The sequence below is a fragment of the Theobroma cacao genome, chromosome 10 (genome assembly GCF_000208745.1).
Source record: "Theobroma cacao cultivar B97-61/B2 chromosome 10, Criollo_cocoa_genome_V2, whole genome shotgun sequence".
Lineage (NCBI taxonomy): Eukaryota > Viridiplantae > Streptophyta > Magnoliopsida > Malvales > Malvaceae > Theobroma > Theobroma cacao.
The window spans coordinates 17,310,244-17,330,862 of record NC_030859.1 but is presented as its reverse complement, the minus strand read 5'-3'; the positions used below and the strand labels follow the sequence as shown (position 1 = coordinate 17,330,862).

The window sequence follows — 20,619 nt, the reverse complement described above, 5'->3', positions numbered from 1 at the left end:
AAGGAGGTTAAGCGCCATGATTTAGTGACATAATCTTTCCTTGAATTTATAATTAGTTACGAGATTCTTTAATTTCATCCGATTAAAAATTTAATTTAATTAATTTAATTCAATTATAGCCTATCAATAATAAAATGAATAGAATGTAAATGTCATGTCAAGCACTTCAAAAGAAGTAAGCAAATATTTTAATCTCACGTAAATAAAAGATTTTAAAAAATTTATAAACACAGATACTACACATCTTATCAAGTTAATCTTTTAAAGAAAAAGTAATGATTTTATGATAAAGTAATATTAAAACAATCCATCTAAAAAGTAAGGGCTTTACGCACAATGATCGGGTAGAATGTTCACATGAGAGTACAAAAAGGAAATTTAATTCAAAACTAAGAGGAAATTTTTATTTTGAGGAAGATTATTTTTGAAAGAATATTTACGAGCGTAAATATTTGATCTAGATATTTGAATTTTTAATTTGACTAAAATGATTTAAATTTAGTAAAGAGAATGAAAAATATTTAAAAAATGAAAAAGTGTGAAGCCTTTTTACAATTATATTTTTTTTAAATTTTTTTGTTCTTTCTTCTTTTTTATGTTATTTTTTAAAATATTTTCTTTGAAAATTTTATAATTTAAAAAGTTTACTACAAAATTCATCAAATATAAAAATTTCTCAATTAATATTTTTAAATAAAAACTAAACATATACTAGTACATGCAAAAAAGTATATATATTTTAAAAGTAAATCGTATTAATGATTTAAATAAATTTGATTAAATTTTATTTCACGAATATGCGTTATTTGAAGATAAAACGTCAAATTATCAAATTTTTTTTTTTTATAATTGAAAGATGGGGATTCAAACTCTGCTCTTTAAGTAAGGGATAATACACTAATTAATGAGTCAAATATTCGGGTGAACGTCAAATTATCAATTTAGTATCTATACTTTACCAAAATGTTAAATTTAATCATTTGTAGGAATTCATTTAAAATTTTTATATTTTTAAAATTTGTTAATATTAATCTAAATTTATATAAATAAATTTTAAAAGTATATGAATTCGATTTATAAAAATTATATTATAAGATTTGTCAATGACACGCTATCACTAATAAAAGTTATATTAACATGATGAATGTCACATTAGCAATTTTTACAAAAAAAAAATAGTAATAAAATTTTAAAAAATAAAGAAGTAATTTAAAGGAATTATAATAAATAAATAAATTAAATTCGATATTTTGATGAAGAATAGTACACTGTAAAAAGGTCATGACCGTACTATAATGGGACTGTACTGTCGATGCAGAGCGCGGGAAAGAGAAAAAAAATCAAAGTTTTGGTATCCAGTTAAGCAAAACAACCTCATAAGAAGAGACAAGGAAATGCCACTCACTCTCTGCCCTTCTCTCCAGACTCAACAGAAGAAATGGCGAGGAAGAAGAAACGAAGCTGGAAGGTACCAAAGATTTTATGGAGGATCTTCAATGAGAAAGCAAGGAGCCTTGCCACCACTATTACTTGTATAATCCCTCCTCCTCCTTCTCAGCCTTTTCCAATTCCTTGCCGTTGCGAAGGCCGTTCTTGTCTTCAATGCCGTGAAGATCCCATTTCTTTTCTCCTTCGACCCGATGACCCTTTGGATTATAAGAAGCTTCTCCACGATTGCTTTGTCGTCGTTAATGACGATGCTCCTTTCCTTGAGTTTAATCCTGGTCGACATTGGTCTCAAAAGCAGGTCTGGGTGTGGTTCAAAAATGTTTTCGTTTTCTTCCCCCTTCTTTGTTTCTTAAATGAAAAGCCCTTTTAATGGATTCTTTTGGTTGCTTTTGTTTTTGGTTTCAGATTGTGGGAAGGGTTATTGAGATGATGTTATTTCAAAGACCCAAGCCTTGTAATTTAATATGCACTGGTTACAACAAGGCAAGTGTTTTTTTGTTTTTGGCTGCTTTTCATGTTGGTATATCTTCATGTTGTTTGGATGGTAGGTTTTTCTTTTGTTTGGATGGATCATTAGAAGGAAGAGGGGTGAGGGAGGGGAACCTTGATCTTTTCCTTTCTCCCCTTTGAAGTCCTTTATTGTTTCGATGCCTCGAAATTGAGGGAATGGGAGAGAAAGGGAAGTCTTTCCTTCCAGGGTAATATTGTAAAACTATGTGATTGATTCTTTCCTTCCCTTCCCCCTTCTCCTTTTTCTCTGATTTTTGCAATACACAAGCATCCGAACCCTCCATTTCTCCTGTTCAACCCAATCATGGGTTTAAGTTGTCTACAGTTCCTTTATCATTTTCATATAGAACGTTCTCATTTTGAAGAGTGATGACTATCTTAACCAAGTAATTGCAGTCCTTGATTACTTCAATTTTCCATTCAAACTACTTTTTAAATGAAGCATTATAAGCATTAGACTAGTGCTTGTACTCTTGGTGAGAGATTAGAATAAATATTTTTGGAAACCATAGTTTAAGTAAGTTCTTGACCATGAATGACAGTTATAGTTGCAGTGTTCTTATCATGTGCTTGTTTGCATTATTATCTCTCATTACCTTAACTTGTTATAGTTCTATTAAACCAGTATGTGAATTCTTGACTGGAGCATGCTAGGCTATATGGATTTGACATATGCTTTTGGTAATATTTTGCTTAAGGCTTTCTTTCTTTTTTTCCTCCATAATTGTTTGTAGCAAACCTTTTGTATTGACATAACAGCTTACAAGATCAAGCATGATTGTAGAGCTTTTGACTTCTTCAGCTTGGGATATTCTCCTTGAAAGGGTATGTTGAGGCTTAGAAATTGTTGTTCCATCTGTCAAGTAGTCATGCTCTTGGTCTAATAATTTTATGCACTCTGTGCAATTCCTGAATATGGCAGGTTGGGGATGAGTGCATGGTTTATCTACTATGGCATACATCAATATTTTTGCCCCTTTCTCACAAGAAACACCTTCAAGTTGCAGGTTCTCCTATCAATAAGTTATGCAAGAAGTCGTCGAACAATGAAACAAAACCCAAATCTGGTATACAAGAGTTGAACATATTGTGTGTGTTTGTGCACATAGATAGTTATAAAATATCACTTTTATTGACTTTTGTTTACAACATTAATCTCTGTTTTTTTTTGAATTCCTCTGCTAAGTTTCATTAGGTTTCTTCAATTAAAACTAATCTTATGGCAAGTGGTCCTTGCCTACCTATCATATGGATCAATGCATTCTCCCAATCAGAACAGCATTATGGGATTCTGAAACACATATACATTACTTGAGGGATGTATCAGAATTTGTTCTAAATATTAAACGCCAATGTGAATGTCACCTGCAATCAGAACATATACTATAAATAGTGTTGCTTGATGGAAAGATATTATAGTCATTAAAATTTATTAAATACTAATTCTATGGTGTACTTCCAATCAGAACAACATTATGAGGTCCAGGAACACATACACACTACTGGAAAGATGAACTTGGAGAATGTTCCAATATATTAAGCAACAATGTCGTTGTAGCTAATCTGTTAGCTGGATAAGTATTGTTACTTGATGGAAAATAAAATAATTGTTATAATTTATTAAAAGTAATATTGTGAATACTATGTTTGCACTTTGATTTAGTTCTTAACATTTTTGGAGTAATTAAGCGACGCAGAATACTCTTAAAGGGTTACATAATGATAAATAACAATTTCCTACCATAATGCACTGCTTTCAGATTTTGTTCCTACAATTAGTTCCTCATCCATGCCAGGTAATTGTTTAATATGATCAGATAGCACTAATTTTCCACCTGTTTGGTTATGATGTCCAGTCTGGTGGCAGATGTTTGCCCCTAAGCACATCTGGCCCTAAGAATGTGCATTGACATTTTAAAGTGCGCTAATTATAGTAGGATGCATTGAGTACCTCATCTCTCAGGTTTCTGTATGCTTCGAGCTGTAAGTTGATTCTATGACTTGTACCTTTTCTCTTGAACAATCGTGGTTCCACATTTTTATATCAAAATATGTAGGCCACTGGAGAAAGACCCAGTTGGCTATTCCAATCACTGCCTGAATATTGATTTTAGTAGAGACATTGACTGAACATGATATATTTGTTGACACACATTGATCTTGGTCAGTTGGATCCGTTTGTTCAATCATTTGATAAGCAGAGTTGTTCTTTGATAAATGAACGACTTAATGGAATTAATCAGTCCTTTGTTCACTTGATATCTTTTGTAGTACTATTAGGTTTTATATTTCTCTCTTGTGCCAATTTTTGTCCCTTTCATTTTCTTTTCTTTTCTTCTTCCATTTTTTTTTGGCCTTGTTGCCTGTTTGTGTTGTCTTACCTGCTAAATTTTGATTGAATGGTCCTTACGTCAGAAAATTTTCTCAGGAGCCGGAAAGAAAAGGAAGGGAACTGATAATAGCATTTCAGTGACAAAGAGGCAGCAATGTAGTTCCCTTTCCAGTTATGACATTTATTGTGCTGGTTCCAGAATTCAAGAAGCTGTTGCTAAGTCTTCAAATGGAGAGCTTCAAAGAAGCTCAAGTCAGACTGCAGAAAAGCATAAAAAGTTTTATAGACCTTTTGATTGGAAACGCCAGAAGAGGCACAGACAACTAAATATTCCAGAGTGCAGACATGAGACCATCTCCAGAGCCATTTTTTCTGATGAAAGTTGCTTACCTGGGAATCTCAAGTCCCCCTCCAACGTGAGTCAGGTAATTTTCTTCAGTAGTTGTTTATTCTAAGAACCCAATAACTATATTTTCCTGCATAATGTTTGACTAAGGCAGGTATATTTTATTTATAAAATCATGCCATGTCATGTAGTGTATACGATGTTTGTAAGAGAGAGATGCATTAATGCTAGTATATTTTATTTGGAAAGAAATCTTAGTGTTTGGATTTGAGCAAAACTTTAGATACTACCTGAAACATAACAAGTTTTTGTAGAGGAAAAGATGTAGCAGCTGTTGCAGATCACGGATTTTGGTAGTTTTGCTTTCTTTACTTGCTTAAAAAGGACTTCAGTGCCCTCCAACATTAAATTAATGACACTTTAGACTTGTGAAAAATCAAATGTGGCATTTAAGAAAACACCAGAGCAGGTGTAAGCAAGCAAAGGAAGTCTTGTCAGTTCTGTTTCATATCTTTTAGTACTTGGCTTAATACAAGTGGATGAGAAGTTTAGAAACTCAAATTGCAAAATTTGTGACCTCTTGTCATTGCCTTGATTGACATTTGCATATTGCCTTCACAGTTTCTTTTATTTTGTTATGCAGATGCCAGTTCAATGTTCTTGTTATTTGATGCTGAAAGCTCCCCAATTATTCTCCCATTGGAATGAGATTAACAGGAAATCTATGTTCTATAATTTGGAATGTTCTTCATCTGTTCTTCCACAAGAACGTATCCTTTTATAGGTTTTGAAAGGTAGCGAATGTGTTTTTTTTTTTTTTTTCAATTTTGTGTAAGGTAGCCATCGTCATACAGTTGTGACTTCATATTTATAATGTTATTAGGTAATTTTGCCCCTCTTTGGCTTTAAGGATTTTGTCACCTTAATAATATAAAGATTTACTAAATACCTTAGTGCCAAATTTTTCAAGCTCAAAGCATCTCATGGAGAATATATTTTGTTTGTCTGATGCAAATGTAAGTGGTCAATCAACGCCATGCTCCCATGACAGTGACTTTTGTCTCGTTGGATCTTCTTGCCTGTAAGTTGCATCCTACAGATTTGTTACTCTAGGGTTGCGATGTTCTATTAATTTTGTGGTATTGTTAATGGAGGGAGTGATTTGGCAGAAGCATCTTTAGGGTATTGCTTAAGCTGGTTACTTGTTGGCTCTGTGATTCACTATCTTATTTTTACATGCTGTGGAGCATGTGTTCTCATTGTGCAAAATCTATATGGTAGGTATGTTTTCAACGGAATTGATCAACAATGCTAGAAATTGTTCCAATTATATACAAATAGGTCTGTTGACTAGGTATACTAACGCTGCAGAAAGGGCTAAGGTAAATGGAATGCTGTCAGAGCAGTCAAAGGGATCTTTGAAGTCCTTTATATACATACACACGCACACACACACATTGTATTCAAACCTGTGTGGCCCTTGTCAATTAGCTCAAAAATGTTTAAGATGAAAATTATGGTCATTATATATTTGTAATGTTCAGTTTTTAATCTTAAAATGTTAAACCTATATAAATATATTAAATAATGTTAAAAATTGTATTTTGACCATAATTTATGCAATAAAGCTATTTTGTAAAATGGTTTTTGTATTTTCGGTTCACCAGGTATCACTCCTTTCTTAAGTTGCTGAAGATGCTTATACGCAGAAGTAGACGTTGCAAGTCTTCGAAATTGTTGGAGAAGTATTGTCCACTATCATCTTTCAATCAAAAGGCTATGGGAAAATCAAGCACAATAGTTGAGGTTAGTATTACTTGTGAGACTCATATATGGTGTTTGAAGCTGCAAGAGCCATCCTCTGAAATGCTTAGGTGTATGTTTTGCCACTTGTCTTTTCTATTTTCAAGCCTTACCTGTAATGGTGCTATGTGGGAAGATTGTGCAAATGTCCAAATTTTATGGTGGTTGTACTATTTTTAGATGAATTTGCAAACATCTGGTGTTTATGGTAGTACAAAATTTTCTTTTTCTCTAAGTATGCAAGATGTTTCTAAAAAGTTGACTTCAAAGTTTTTCTATTTCAGAGCAATGTATTGGACAAAAGAGTGCTCAAGGAATCTCATGGTGTTGGTGCCAAAGAATACAACAAAATTCTGGAAGCTGATAATGCGCGGCTTGAGTCGACCAAGCCTTATTGCTTACAAAGTCAGGTAGGGGCATTTATATGGGCTGTTTGTAGAAGTATAGTTCCTCCAGATTTGCTGGGAACTCCTTTTAACTGGAGAATACTAAGGAGAAATATTTTCAAATTTATTCGGCTGCGAAGATTTGAGAAGTTCTCTATGAAGCAGTGCATGCATCAGTTAAAATGCTCTGATTTCCCCTTTTTATCGAATAACCATACTTCATGCTGCTTGAATGGACAGGTGCCAAAGAATGGCACAGGGCAGAAGAAATTCAGTGAAGCAAGTTTTAGTATACATGATATTAAGCATAAACTATTTGTCAACTGGATTTTTTGGTTCTTTTCTTCTCTAGTGGTGCCATTGGTGCAAGCCAACTTCTATGTCACTGAAAGTGAGCATGGGAAACAAGATGTTTTTTATTATCGAAAGCCAGTTTGGGAGAAGTTGACAGATCATGCCATCACTTGCTTGAAAGATCGGAGCTATCTTGAATTGGATGAGGCTGCTGTTAGAGAAATAATAGACAAAAGACCATTTGGTTTCTCAAGGTTGAGGCTTTGTCCAAAACAAAATGGAGTAAGAATGCTGGCAAATCTTAAAGCATCCTCAAGAATGATGGAAGGAGGATCCTGTTCAAAACATAAATGTTCTTGGATGCACAGAAGTTTAAAAGCATGTTCTAGTAAAGTTAAGTCCAAACGCTTTAAATCTGTTAACTCTGTTCTTCGTGGTACACATGCCGTTCTAAAAGGTTTGCTGTTGAAAGAACCAGAGAAGTTGGGGTCATCGGTTTTTGATTATAATGATGTCTATAGAAAGTTATGTCCATTTCTAACCACTCTAAAGAATGTATCAACAACTGTGCCTGGTCTATTTGTTGTGGTTGCTGATGTTTCAAAGGCATTTGATTCTATTGATCAGGATAAGCTGCTTAGCATAATGGAAGATGTCATAATGAAAGATGAATATCATTTACAGCAAATTCGTCAAGTTGGCTGTTCAAGCAGATGTTTATGGGATTATGAGAATCTCATTTTGGTTGATGAGACTGTCAACACGGGTTCAAAGTTAATGTCTTCTGTCCCAGTTCGCTCATTGTCTAGCATTCTTGTTAATCAGGTAACCTGTTTTTTGTTGCTCTTGATGGGTCATTTATGTTTTGTTGCTGTTGAATCTTTTCTCCTTTCTTTCTGCTGGATTAGGTCTCCGCAGATTGAAAAGAGAAAAGATTTCTGCTATCATCTGTCATTTTTGCTCACGGGTTTCTTGTTACCCTTTGATTGTTATTATCAACTGTATTTCAATATACCTCCTCCCTCAATTGCTGTTTCATTCTTGATGCGCTTGCCAGTTCAGATATAATGCGATCTGTTTCATTTCGCTAAGCACTTTCCATACTGTTGTAGATCAGCCTTTCATTGTTTTTCTTCTCTGCATGCTGTTGCTGATTTTGCTGACGTGAGAAGCTTCCTTGGTATCTTATAACTTTGTTTTACTCTGAAATGCATGTAGAATTCCTTTTTTTATTTATTTATTTCCAGTTCATGGTTTTTAGTTTTGCATACTCAAGTCATGTCAAATCTGAATCTGTCCTTGGCACTTGCCACGCTGGAGTGGGAAACAGTAATCCATCCTGCAAATGTATGATTAATTTTAAAAGGGGTGTATAATGCAATATCACTTACCGTTAGTGGCTTGAGAAGATACCATGACATTATTTTAACTTGCCTTTGGTACAAAGGGCATGTAGGTTGAGCTCACAAAAGTTTTGGAAAGAAATGACAGGTACTTACGGTTTACTCTTGTTTTCATTTAGAGAAGGAAAGTGGAAAAAGGAGATTAATAAACAGATATATGGGTCATAAATCATATTTGGCCAAGCTAGGGCCAGAACCTTTACTAGTACAAGCCTGGCTATGCTAGAAATCTTTGCCTGCTATGGCAGACAAGCTTTTCTCTCAGAAAAAGTAGACAACCTTGGTCTTGCCCTCTGAATTGCTTTTAGCTCATTAATGTATTTCCTTCATTTCCATTTATTCTGTTTTATATCAAAAAGAATTGTAGTTGAAGTGGCAAGGCATTGAGTTAGAATTGGAGATAGACCTGGGTTTTAAACTGTATGAAAACATTACCAAATACTTTTAAAAGTATTGATGTCATGAAAATCTGTTGAGAAAGTTAGAACTTGGGTATGCTATGCAGACTGTATGCAAGGGAAGATGATCTAGATAGAAAAATTGTATAATTTAGGGACTTATTATATTAATCTTGTATTTTATGGGCTCAATAGCAATTTAATATTATTTATGATTTGTTAAATGGTGTGATTTCAAATTGATTAAGTTTGTGGTCGTGGCTTTATATCTAAGTTTATCCCTTTCAGCAATTATGAATTGATTTTAGGTAAGATACTTAATATGTATGGAGACACAATTCCTTTTTGCCTCTTTTTCTTATTTCTTGTCCCATATTTGTTATTCACATGTGTCCATCTGTTTTACTTATTAGTATTGGGCTTACACATGAGGAGTCTTAAATGGTGTTATTCAAAATTAAAACTTAGTTATTTGCTATTAATTCTCTATTTCTCCTCATCTGCCCTTCCTATCTATACAGTTGGACCATCAAACTCCTTGCTACCTAATTGAGCACATTTTATCTTTTTGGCTTATTTGGACTGCATAGCACATGCAACCTCTTTACCTATATAAGGCCATAAAAATTGCTGCTTGACAACGGTCTCTTGGCCTTATAACTATGGTTTGCTTGACAGTTTTCTATATTATTACTTCTAGAGACCTGCTGAACCTCTTGAATGATGCTATACAAGGTACCTAATTGTTGATGCACCGATGATTATAGGGTACCCTGCCTCCCCCTTTCTTGCTCTTTAATTTCACTTATGCTTTCCTTGTCTGCTGAATAGTTTGGTGGTGGAATCTCTCCCATTACCTGTCAAATGGGAAAATGTATTCTATCAAACTACTTGTGGAAGGGACAAAGGAGGGTGGCTAAAATTGTGAACAAGGAATGCTAGCAAATAATTATTAAATTCTTGAGACACACACACATCTGTGTATGTGAGTGTGAGTGTGTGTGTGTGTGCACGTGTTTGTTTGTACATATGTATATAAATATATAAGTTTTTTTGAAAGGCATATATAAATATATAAGTATATGTGTGTCTATATATGAATGTATGGAAAGCTTAGCCTAACCTTATTTTTTGATATGGGACTTCGTTTGGGAAAATGTTTCAGGGGTGCAGCAGGCTTCTTAAAAAGGAAGAGCTGTTTTCTAACCTATATGAGCATGTAAAGCGTAATGTGCTTCAATTGGATAAGAAGTTTTACTTGCAAGGAATGGGGATACCTCAAGGAAGTGTGCTGTCATCTCTGCTTTGCTCATTATATTATGGGTATATGGAAAAGCATGAGATCTTCCCATATCTTGAGAAAACTTTTGAACCTGCTGCTGAAGATTTATCCGCAAGACATGTTTTTTCTGATGCCTCAGATGCTCGGAATTCCAGTGAGGATGCAGTTATCTTTCCCCCTACTTATTTGCTTCTAAGATTTATTGATGATTTTCTTTTCATATCAACTTCGAAAGAGCAAGCTAGTGGTTTCTTGTCCATGTTGCGTCAAGGATTTCCAGATTATAACTGCTACATGAATGAGGAAAAATTCTGTCTAAATTTTGACATCGAACATCAAGCTGGGCTTTTATCAAATAGGATTTATGTGGTTGATGATGGAACTTCATTTCTTCGATGGAGTGGTTTGCTCATAAACTGTTGCTCTTTAGAAATTCAGGGTGATTATACAAGGTCAGTTTCTTGTATGGTTTTTATTAGAAATGTAAGTAATGAGTTTGGCTTCCTTCCTGATGCTTGTTTTGCTGGATTAGTAAACAACACTATGTTTATGTAAAGCTCTCACTACTTTAGATGCTACAGTTCCTGACCATAAATTGCTTTCAGTTTGTGCATTTTTTATTATGTAAATCATCTTTGAACATCGCAAATGGTATATCCTATGGTATGACATCCAAATAATTCTAAATTATGTATTAAATGAAATAAAGAACAACTTATGACCTGATACATCCCCAAAAAACTCTGTTCCTTTTTATTCCTTGTTAATTATCCCCAACAGAACCAGGGAAAGACAGCAGAACTTTTTTAAAGTTTTTCCTGAATGAGTGCAATCTTGTTAACAGGTATTTGGACAACCACTTAAGTTCCACTCTTACTATTCGCTGGCAAGGTAAACCGGGTAATTATCTAAAAAAGAAGCTGTGCGGCTTCATGAGACCTAGGTGCCATCCCCTATTCTTTGATTTAAATATCAATTCCGCATCTGTTGTCAGATTGAACATCTATCAAGCTTTTCTGTTGTCTGCAATGAAGTTCCATCGTTATGTCTCTGAAATATCAGACATTTTCAAACCTTTTAGAAGATATTGTTTGATAATCATTGAAAGATCCTTCAGGTATGGATTCAGATCTTTGTTATCTTGCAATTGGCTGGTGCATTAAGAGATGATCCACTTAAAATCATTTTTATTCATTTTCTGGATGTTAGCTGCCTGAAGCTAATAACTACTCGACATCTCTATAAGAAGTCTCCTTAGAAATTGTTTATTAATAATTTAGTATCACATTTACTCTTTTAACTTTATTTTTGCCAATTATACTGCCATATCTCAGGTATATGCAGAGGCTGATAGGCAAAAGAATGGGTTCTATTCGTCTGGGTTCAGGCTTGTCTCCTGTTCTGAAACTGATGAAGGAAGAAGTTGTATGGCTTGGATTAAATGCGTATATCGAGGTATTAAAGAGGAAACAGTCAAGGCATAGGGCGTTGCTGTCTATGCTAAGGTGTAAGTATTTTGCTCATAGAATTACAGGGAATGAGTCATCTGAATTAAGATATGCAGTTAAAAGATCACATTCCTCTTCCTTATGGAAAATAGAGTACTGATGGGAAGGTGATATTGATCCTCTTGCTTTTGTTTCTCACATTACCTTAATGTTATTGTACTGCTTTAAAAGGGTTATATTCAAGTTTCATCATTCATATATACATCTGACAAATAGAATGTGAAAATGGAATTACGGGGATAACAATTTTTAGGTTGAGCATGAATCTTGATCTTGATCTTATGTTGTTTTAATTTGATAAGATTGGGGTTGTCTTGATCTATTTTTTATTTTGTTCGGACATTTTTTCTTCTAGTGGTTACTGTATAAATGATAATGTTTAGCTTTCTATAGAGTACAGCGGGATAGGTTAGACATTTGACAATAGCAGTGCTAGAGAATGATCCGACTGGGTTTAAATATATAATATTAGCAGGCAGGTATACTTAACATATCTGAATATGGGACATGTGAGCCAAAAACAATAATTAGAAAACAAAGACCGATATCATATGCACTTCATGACTTTTGTTTGAGCCTTGTGATGTTGCGCTAATGTGCTACCTCTTGAGCAAAGTTACTGGCAAGTCCATGCTGCATCTTAATCAAAACCTAATCAAGGATTTTTTGACTTGTACGGAGAGAAAGAATTTGGGAAATATGGGATTTATATGGTGGGTGTAATCTTCAATCCGGTGACGATCTTTATTTTTTTCACTAAGTTAGAGAAGAAATCTCAAAACGGTTCAAGAATCAATTATTTTGTAGGCATTGATACATGGATGAGTGAAGATTCAAGCAAGTCAATTACATATTCTTGATTGTCAGCAGTACAGTCCTCGGGGTTCAAGAAAAGGTTGTGATATGAGGATGGAGTGTCGCAATAAGTAGGTTAGTGGATCATGCATGAGTATAGTTTGGATACTTAATTGGTGTTCGAGAATGATCATGGTTATGTGCTTTGCCGAATAAGGAAGAATGATGGTGAGGAGAAAAAAGGTTGAGAAAAGAAGAGAGTTGATCAAATGAGAGCTAGGGTTTAGTATTTGTTAGACATTTAAATTCGAGTTGTAATGGATATTTCAATTTATAAAATGGTTGCAATTAAAGCCATGTCTCCCTCGAGCTGTAAAATTCTGCTTTCTTTTGTTAGGGTTTCAGTGGATTTTCCTCCACATTGATTGATGCAAATAATTTAAAACCATTGGAGTATTAAAATCTAAAAAGGGTTAACAAGACTATATTCAATTAATTTCTAGTTACAACAGAAGCAAAGTGAGTTCAAAAGGTGGATGCTTAGGATCTGTTTAAAATTGGAAATTTTTATCTTTTAATAATATCTGTAGACTTCTTTTTGGAACAAAAAGGAAACAAAATTATTATTATTATATTAAATTATCATTCTAACAATTTTATTATTCATAAAAACAAAAGTTGTTCATAACTGATGAAAATCCTCATATAGGAATTGTTGTAGTTAAATTGATAAATTAATTAATTTAATCCTATTCTTAATTTATGTCTTTTCCCAAAGGTTTACAATTTTTATTGAAAGGCAAAAGGTTAACAATATTAACATAGAAGATTAATATTTCCACCTACGTAAGTATTAATTTCTATTAATTTTAGAAAATTGTTAATAATCTATGCTTTTCTACTTCGTAAAATATAAGATTAGCAAGTGTAGTAAGTAACTCCGCCCTCATCAACAGTAACTCTACATTTGTAGTTTTCTTGTCCTTGCTGTCCACAAGTGTGTCCTTTAATGGGAATCTACGTTTGGAAGACTCCTCCCTTCTTCAGAATTCTCTTTCAAATTAAACTTCCACCGCTTTTGTAGACACCATGTTGTATTCAAACACGTTCCTACGGCTTTGAGTGCTTCCACTTTCCCACTGAAATTTCACATCATCATTCTCTAACATCTCAACCTCCAAGTTTCCCTTTCTTGCACTCTTCTTACTAAGCACTTTGTAAATCTTTTGCTTTCCCTTCCGCAATCATCCATCGACAATACTGCTGCTGCCATGTTCGTGGGATTCGGCTTTAAGCCTTCTGACCGGTCACTGACGTGCTATCTCTTCAGCAAAGTCACTAGCAAGTCTATGCTGCATCTTGATCAAGTCCAAATCAAGGATTTTGACTTATATGGAGAGAAAGAACCTTGGGAAATATGGGATTTGCATGGTGGGTGTAACCTTCAATCCGATGAGGATCTCTACTTCTTCACTAAGTTAAAGAAGAAATCTCAAAACGGTTCAAGGATCAACCGTTCTGTTGGTACTGGTACGTGGATGGGTGAAGATTCGGGTAAGCCAATATATTCTCAATTGTCAGCAATACAGCCCTTGGGGTTCAAGAGAAGGTTCCGATATGAGGGCGGAGTGCCGCAACAAGTAGGTCAGTGGATCATGCATGAGTATAGTTTGAATACTACTTTGGTACCTGAGAATGATCAAGGTTACGTGCTTTGTCGAGTAAGAAAGAATGATCGTGAGGAGAAGAAAGCTGAGAAAAGAAGAAAGCTGATTACATGAGAGTTAGGGTTTAGTATTTACTAGAGATTCAATGTAAGAGTTAGGGTTTATTATTTGTTAGAGATTTAAATTCAAGTTGTAATATATATTTCAATTTATAATATGATTGCAATTAAAGTCATGTATCTCTCTCCGCAGAATTCTGCTATCTTTTTGTAAGGTTTCAATGGATTTTCCTCCAAATCATATGCATCTTCTTGGATTTCATGACATTTTCACAACTTGCAAGGGTGCGAGCTGGTAAAATATGCTAGAAATTGTTCCAATTAAATACAAATGGGTCTGTTGACTAGGTATTGTTTATTGTTCGAATTACATACAATTGTTTTGCTGGATTAGATTAGTAATAAACATTATGTTTATGCAAAGCTGTGACTACTGCATTAGATTACTGTCCAACATTACCGTTTTCTAAAATGTTAATTCGGATTGGAGGCCTTTCAAGTTTTTGGATTATTGACTGTGTTTAAAGAAATTTGATGAAGTAGATGCATTGGATAAAATTGGCACTGATCAGAATTGCTTACTGCTTGCTGTTAACTTGATAAGATTGACATTGTCTTGATATATTCTGATCTTGATTGCACATTATTTTTATTGGTTACTCTATAAACGATAATGTTTACGCTTTCTATAGAGTACAATAGGGATAGATAGGTACTCTAGCACTCACATACACATTTGACAAAAGCAGTGCTAGAGAATCATCCGTCTTGGTCATATTTAATAATTTAATATTAGCAGGCAGGTGTACTTAACATAGCTGAATATGGGACATGTGAGCCAAAAACAATAATTCAAAAACCATAACGCCAAATCATATGCACTTCATGACTTGATCATATCACTTTGGCCGCCTATGTGGAATAAACCCACCATCACAAAGGTAAACATGGCGGATGCTGTAAATGATGTTGATTGTACTTACTAGTAACTGAGAATAATGTAATTGTATAATACAGTTATTAATTGATAATAGTAGGCAGTAGGCTCCTAGAGATACCATGGAGCATGAGCAATGGGTTTGTCATCTTACTAATTACACATGATAGAAACTACATACATAAGTAAGCACTCTTAAACCTTAGGCGTTAAAGTCTTGCCTTTTATTGGTTTTTCAGGTGATTCTCTAGTTGAGATGCAATCAGCAATATGCATCACCATTGCTCTGCTGCTCAAAAATAGCTACTTCTCATCATGTTCATAGTGAGAACCTCTCATGATGTAGAATTCGCTTCAAAGTGGTAGCCCTAGTAGTGTTTTCTCGCATTGAAGTTGATGGAAATTAACTAAGCTTAGTGGAAAGCATAGTCTAATTGGTAGACATGCCTATTTTTTATAAAAAGTTATATGACAGAGATTTTCCATCATAAATGAGAATCAACTTATCTTCTTTTTGGAGCAATTCTATTCTCTTCTATCTTACTTGCTAGACCACCAAACAAAATGGGAACATGTGTAAATCTTTTCTTCCTGTATATAGCTGTCTTTATCACAATCGTTGAAGGCACTTCCATGGAAGAGAAACGAAGGCAGCAGCAGAGCAGAGGTGGTATGTACTGATGCATTTGATACTCTTCTCGTGTGATTCTGGCCAAGCAGCAGCCATGGAAGTAACTTTGGCTGATTGAGCACTTGGTTGTTCTCTTGTTGCCAACACCAGTTTGTGTTAATTGTATCTATCTGCTTCTGCAGCTTGTTTTTGTTATCCTGCTTAGACCATGGTCATCTGCTTTGCCTGCAGCTTGAAGCATATGCCTGGTAGGGAGTGCTTCCCTCCCTTTTAACGAAAGCGTGAAGAATCAGGGCATTGAACTATTACAGACAATCATTTGATGACTAATATATATCCTATCCATATCCACCACCTTCCCATGATCTGTATTTGTAAAAGATCCGCACCAAGAATCCATTTCGATTGTAAGATTACAGATTGATAATTATAAAGAAACGTACATATATAAATATACAAAGCAATTGACAAGCATGTGTGTGCTTGCTCATGGTTAATGTTAGGGGGTGGAAACAAGTAGCAAGACTTTAAGCCACTTGCACAAAGGCAGGGTTTCTCTGTGTATTGCACATATGAATTAATAAATATTCATCCTAGTTAGTAGACACCTAAAGAATCTAATTGCATTATTAATTAATTAATAACTTGTATACTGCACATATGATAATCTTTGAAATTAAAAAAATGTAAAACATCAATTTTATAAAATAAATTAAAAATTTTTAATGTAAAATGCATTGAAATCAATGTTTTTTAAAAATAATTCTGTAGAAGTTCATTGAAAATTAAGACAAACAAAACGAGGTGTCAAAAGTAGTAACATTAATATTATTATTATTCTACAAACCTACAATATAAATTTTAAACCCCACGAACAAGATTTAAATATTCAATTAATTGGCCAGAGCGCCTCCAAACCATGCGTCTTCCTGGATTTCATGACATTTTCACATCTTGCGAGCTGGTAAAATATGCTAGAAATTGTTCCAATTAAATAAAAATGGGCCTGTTGACTAGGTATTATTTATTGTTCGAATTACATGCAATTGTTTTGCTGGATTAGATTAGTAATAAACATTATGTTTATGCAAAGCTGTGACTACTGCATTAGATTACTGTCCAACATTGGTGTTTTCTAAAATGTTAATTCGGATTGGAGGCCTTTCAAGTTTTTGGATTATTGACTGTGTTTGAAGAAATTTGATGAGGTAGTTGCATTGGATAAAATTGGTACGGATCAGAGTTGCTTACTGCTTGGTGTTAACTTGATAAGATTGACACTGTCTTGATATATTTCGATCTTGATTGTACAGTTTTTTTATTGGTTACTCTATAGACGATAAGTTTATGCTTTCTATAGAGTACAATAGGGATATATAGGTGCTCTAGCACTCACATGCACATTTGACAAAAGCAGTGCTAGAGAATCATTCGTCTTGGTCATATTTAATTATTTAATATTAGCAGGCAGGTGTACTTAACTATCTGAATATGGGACATGTGAGCCAAAAACAATAATTCAAAACCCATAACGCCAAATCATATGCACTTCATGACTTTATCATTTGTAAAACAGCTTCACCTAACTCTAACCTGTATGCCTGCAAACTAGTATATAAGCATTGTGTATATGCAAGTTTGGGAGCACAAGCAAAAGCAAAGCAATAGCCAAGATTGTAGAAATTTGATAACCAAACCTATCATGGCTACCATTCCTGCAATAGCACTAGCAGTACAATATGCAGCGGGTGTTCCACTATCAGGGTGCCAGCAGCTTCGTAGAAATTTGGTAACCAAAACACATCACAAAACTATCATGGCTGCCAAATCCAATCCAGCAGTGCGATACGAAACTGGTGTCCTGGTGTCCACACCATGCCAATTACTTGATAGAAATCGGGAAAGTAGCAAAAGAGTCAAAACTATCATGGCTGCCTATCCAATACAATTTGCAACGGATGTTCCAGAATCCACAGACTGCAACCTTAGGAACTTCTCTGGCGGAGAGCTAAAGCTGGATGACAAGACCTTTTGGGAAGGGTTAGATATGAATGCAAAGGACCTCCCAAGACAAATCCTAGATAAAGGGACGCCTAAGTTTAAGCACGACGCATTTGGAGGTTCAGTTATAGGTTCAAGTGGGGGTCTTGAGTACGTATTCGGAGGAGGAGAATACAAGTGGATAATTGCCTGGAGCAACTCAAAAAATGAACTCAACAAGGTATTGCGTTGTATTGCATCCGTAACATACAATAAAACAATTAAAACCAACTCACACCATTAATCTATCAATTGCAGGTCTATACTAAGATCTTTAAAGGCGACGTTGTTGGTTGGAATGAAATCAGAGAAAGTCTTGCCAAATCTGACGATGAAAGCAGCTGTAATGAATTTGGATACTCGTCAGATGTTGTAATTGATCAAACCAGCTCTACGCCAATAATGACGGCCACACTTTCGAAGGCAAACCCTGAGACGGAGGCACCAGCAGAACCAACAACTGTTGAGCCGCCAGCAGAACCAACTACTGTTGAGCCGCCAGCAGAACCAACAACTGTTGAGCCGTCAGCACCATAAGCATAAGCTGGCTTTGCTTGCTCATCAAACAGCGGCGTGAGGCTGTCAAAAATAACTAAATAATATTGTGCACTGCCGGCATTGCTGCACTACTACTGCTACTACTACTATAGTACTATTGCAATAAATTTGACAGCCAGCAGACTTAACACTGCTACGTTCGAAGCATATCCGTGCTTAGTGTGTGTGTTTGTTATAAGTAAAAGTTCAGTGTAATATGACTCTTTGTAATTTTAGTTTCATCGTAATATAGTATAATAAAAGGTTTTTATTATCTAATTCTGATCACGTAATGCTTAGTCCACCTACATCTCTTGGACTCTTCAAAACTATTACTATAAGACTAAAATAAGAATATGGTGATCAAATTATCCGTAGCCATAGGAGATCAACTATAAATTATACAACAGCATATCCTTAAGTGTTAACTTGTTACTTAATTAAGGCTGGCCAATTTAAACATGTCACTTAGATACCATCAACCAAGAAAATAGCTTGTTGCTGGTTGTGCTACATTTTAGGAACCTGATTTGTTTAAATGATTGTTTTAATTAGAAATTATAATAAGCTTTTCACTGTTCATGATCTTGGTTAAATTTTGTGCATAGAATATAGATATTTCTTTTAGATACCATTAACACCCATAAATGAAAATTTGAAGTTCTAAATTTGTCTTTCATAATTGATACCATATTGTAGAGATTTTGAGAGAAATTATAGGAAATAGACTTAGAAAGTTTTTCAAAGAGAGAAAAACAAAAAACAGAGCAAAAGAGGAGAGAAATTTTAGAGAATTGACTCACACTATATTTATTCCCTTTTTAATATATATGCCTCCTACAGATATGCAAAATATTCCCTAGTTCATATGTGACCTAGGGATTCTAAAAACAGACTAAGCACACAGAAACAAAACCTAGGTGTTTTTGCTCAGTAACAATCTAAAAAAGACAAAAAAAAAAAAGAAAAGAAAATGGCTTAATAGCCTTACAAAATGACAAGAACAATAAGGAATTTTTTTTTTTTTAAAAAAGAACAATAAGAGAAAAACAAAGCACTTGCTAAACGACACTTTAGACAAGCGTTTCATACTTTAAAGAAATAAACAAAATATAAAACCGTGTCATTTTGCCACCTGTCAGCTGCTTTCTTCAAACATAATTTTTTTTCCCAGCAAAGCTTTAGCCAGTTAACTGTCTTGCTTAACTGATTAAAGAGTTTCTATTTTCCACCACTTCAAGCTTTAACCGGTTAACAATCTTTCTATTTTCCCACCAGCTCTATGCCCATAATGACGGCGACACTTTCGAAGGCAAACCCTGAGACGGAGTCACCAGTAGAAGCAAAAACTGATGAGGAGCCACCACCGCAAGCATAAGCTGGCTTTGCTTGCTCATCAAACTGCCGTAATGTGCGAGTCCGGGAACTCGACTGCCAGACGCGGATGTGAAAACTCACTAAAAAATTAAACTAAGAGTCGCCACCAATCTTTTTTTTACTAGGTGCGATTGGCCACCCATTGACTTAATTCTAATCGATGAAGCCTTAAATTAATTTTAAGTCCACCGAAAAGAACCTTAAACTGGTCTACATTTTTCTAGATCTAAGTTCGAGAGTACGGTTACGTCCGGGGAAGGATTAGCACCCCCGGGATGCCCGTTCCATGAACGGTACCATTTTTAGATTATCCTATTAGACTTTTATTATATTTTCTTAGTTATGATTATCTTATTTTATCCCTTATTTATCCTAAAATGGAATGCAAATGTGAAGTAAGATGAAATGCATGACGTGAGATAAAAATGCCGGACAAATAACCTTTTATCGATGATATTTTCCCGAATCCGCCCATCATACTGGTGGGACTCAGGATATTCTCGCACCTAGGGAATTATCCGAGAAACTCGCTTTCGCAAATTTGACGAATAATTTTCGTCATCGGGGTCATCGTACGTTTTCTTTTTAAAATAATATTTTTATGCATAATGAACCTAATTCGGGCAAAAGCCTTTTATTAAAGATGGTTCTCGAGCCCTCCCATCATACTAGTGGGACCCGAGGACATCTTTTCACCTAGGGAACTTTTCGAGAAATACCCATCTTCGCAAGATCCTCGAAAGATCCCATCATCGGGGCTTAAACTCGAAAATAAAAATATTTATATGCAATGATATATATGATGCAATATGTATACGCTATGCTAATGCAATTATCTATATTTTTTTGTTATTATTAATAATTA

General features: G+C 34.7%; 3 protein-coding genes across 3 annotated transcripts; all 3 read left to right on the top strand.

Annotated features, from left to right (window-relative positions):
- LOC18587027 (telomerase reverse transcriptase) lies at positions 1,420–11,911 on the top strand. The gene is made up of 12 exons (XM_018128687.1): positions 1,420–1,747; positions 1,855–1,932; positions 2,719–2,784; positions 2,882–3,026; positions 4,388–4,716; positions 5,281–5,407; positions 5,574–5,718; positions 6,305–6,443; positions 6,725–7,945; positions 10,087–10,655; positions 11,048–11,320; positions 11,538–11,911. The coding sequence occupies exons 1-12, from the start codon at positions 1,439–1,441 to the stop codon at positions 11,809–11,811; spliced, it is 3,675 nt and encodes a 1,224-aa protein (XP_017984176.1). The 5' UTR covers positions 1,420–1,438; the 3' UTR covers positions 11,812–11,911.
- Positions 13,778–14,287, top strand: LOC18587024 (NAC domain-containing protein 101). The gene has a single exon (XM_018128862.1). It carries the CDS (start codon positions 13,778–13,780, stop codon positions 14,285–14,287), a length of 510 nt encoding a protein of 169 aa, XP_017984351.1.
- LOC108663716 lies at positions 17,444–18,656 on the top strand. The gene is made up of 2 exons (XM_018129028.1): positions 17,444–18,021; positions 18,099–18,656. The coding sequence occupies exons 1-2, from the start codon at positions 17,503–17,505 to the stop codon at positions 18,375–18,377; spliced, it is 798 nt and encodes a 265-aa protein (XP_017984517.1). The 5' UTR covers positions 17,444–17,502; the 3' UTR covers positions 18,378–18,656.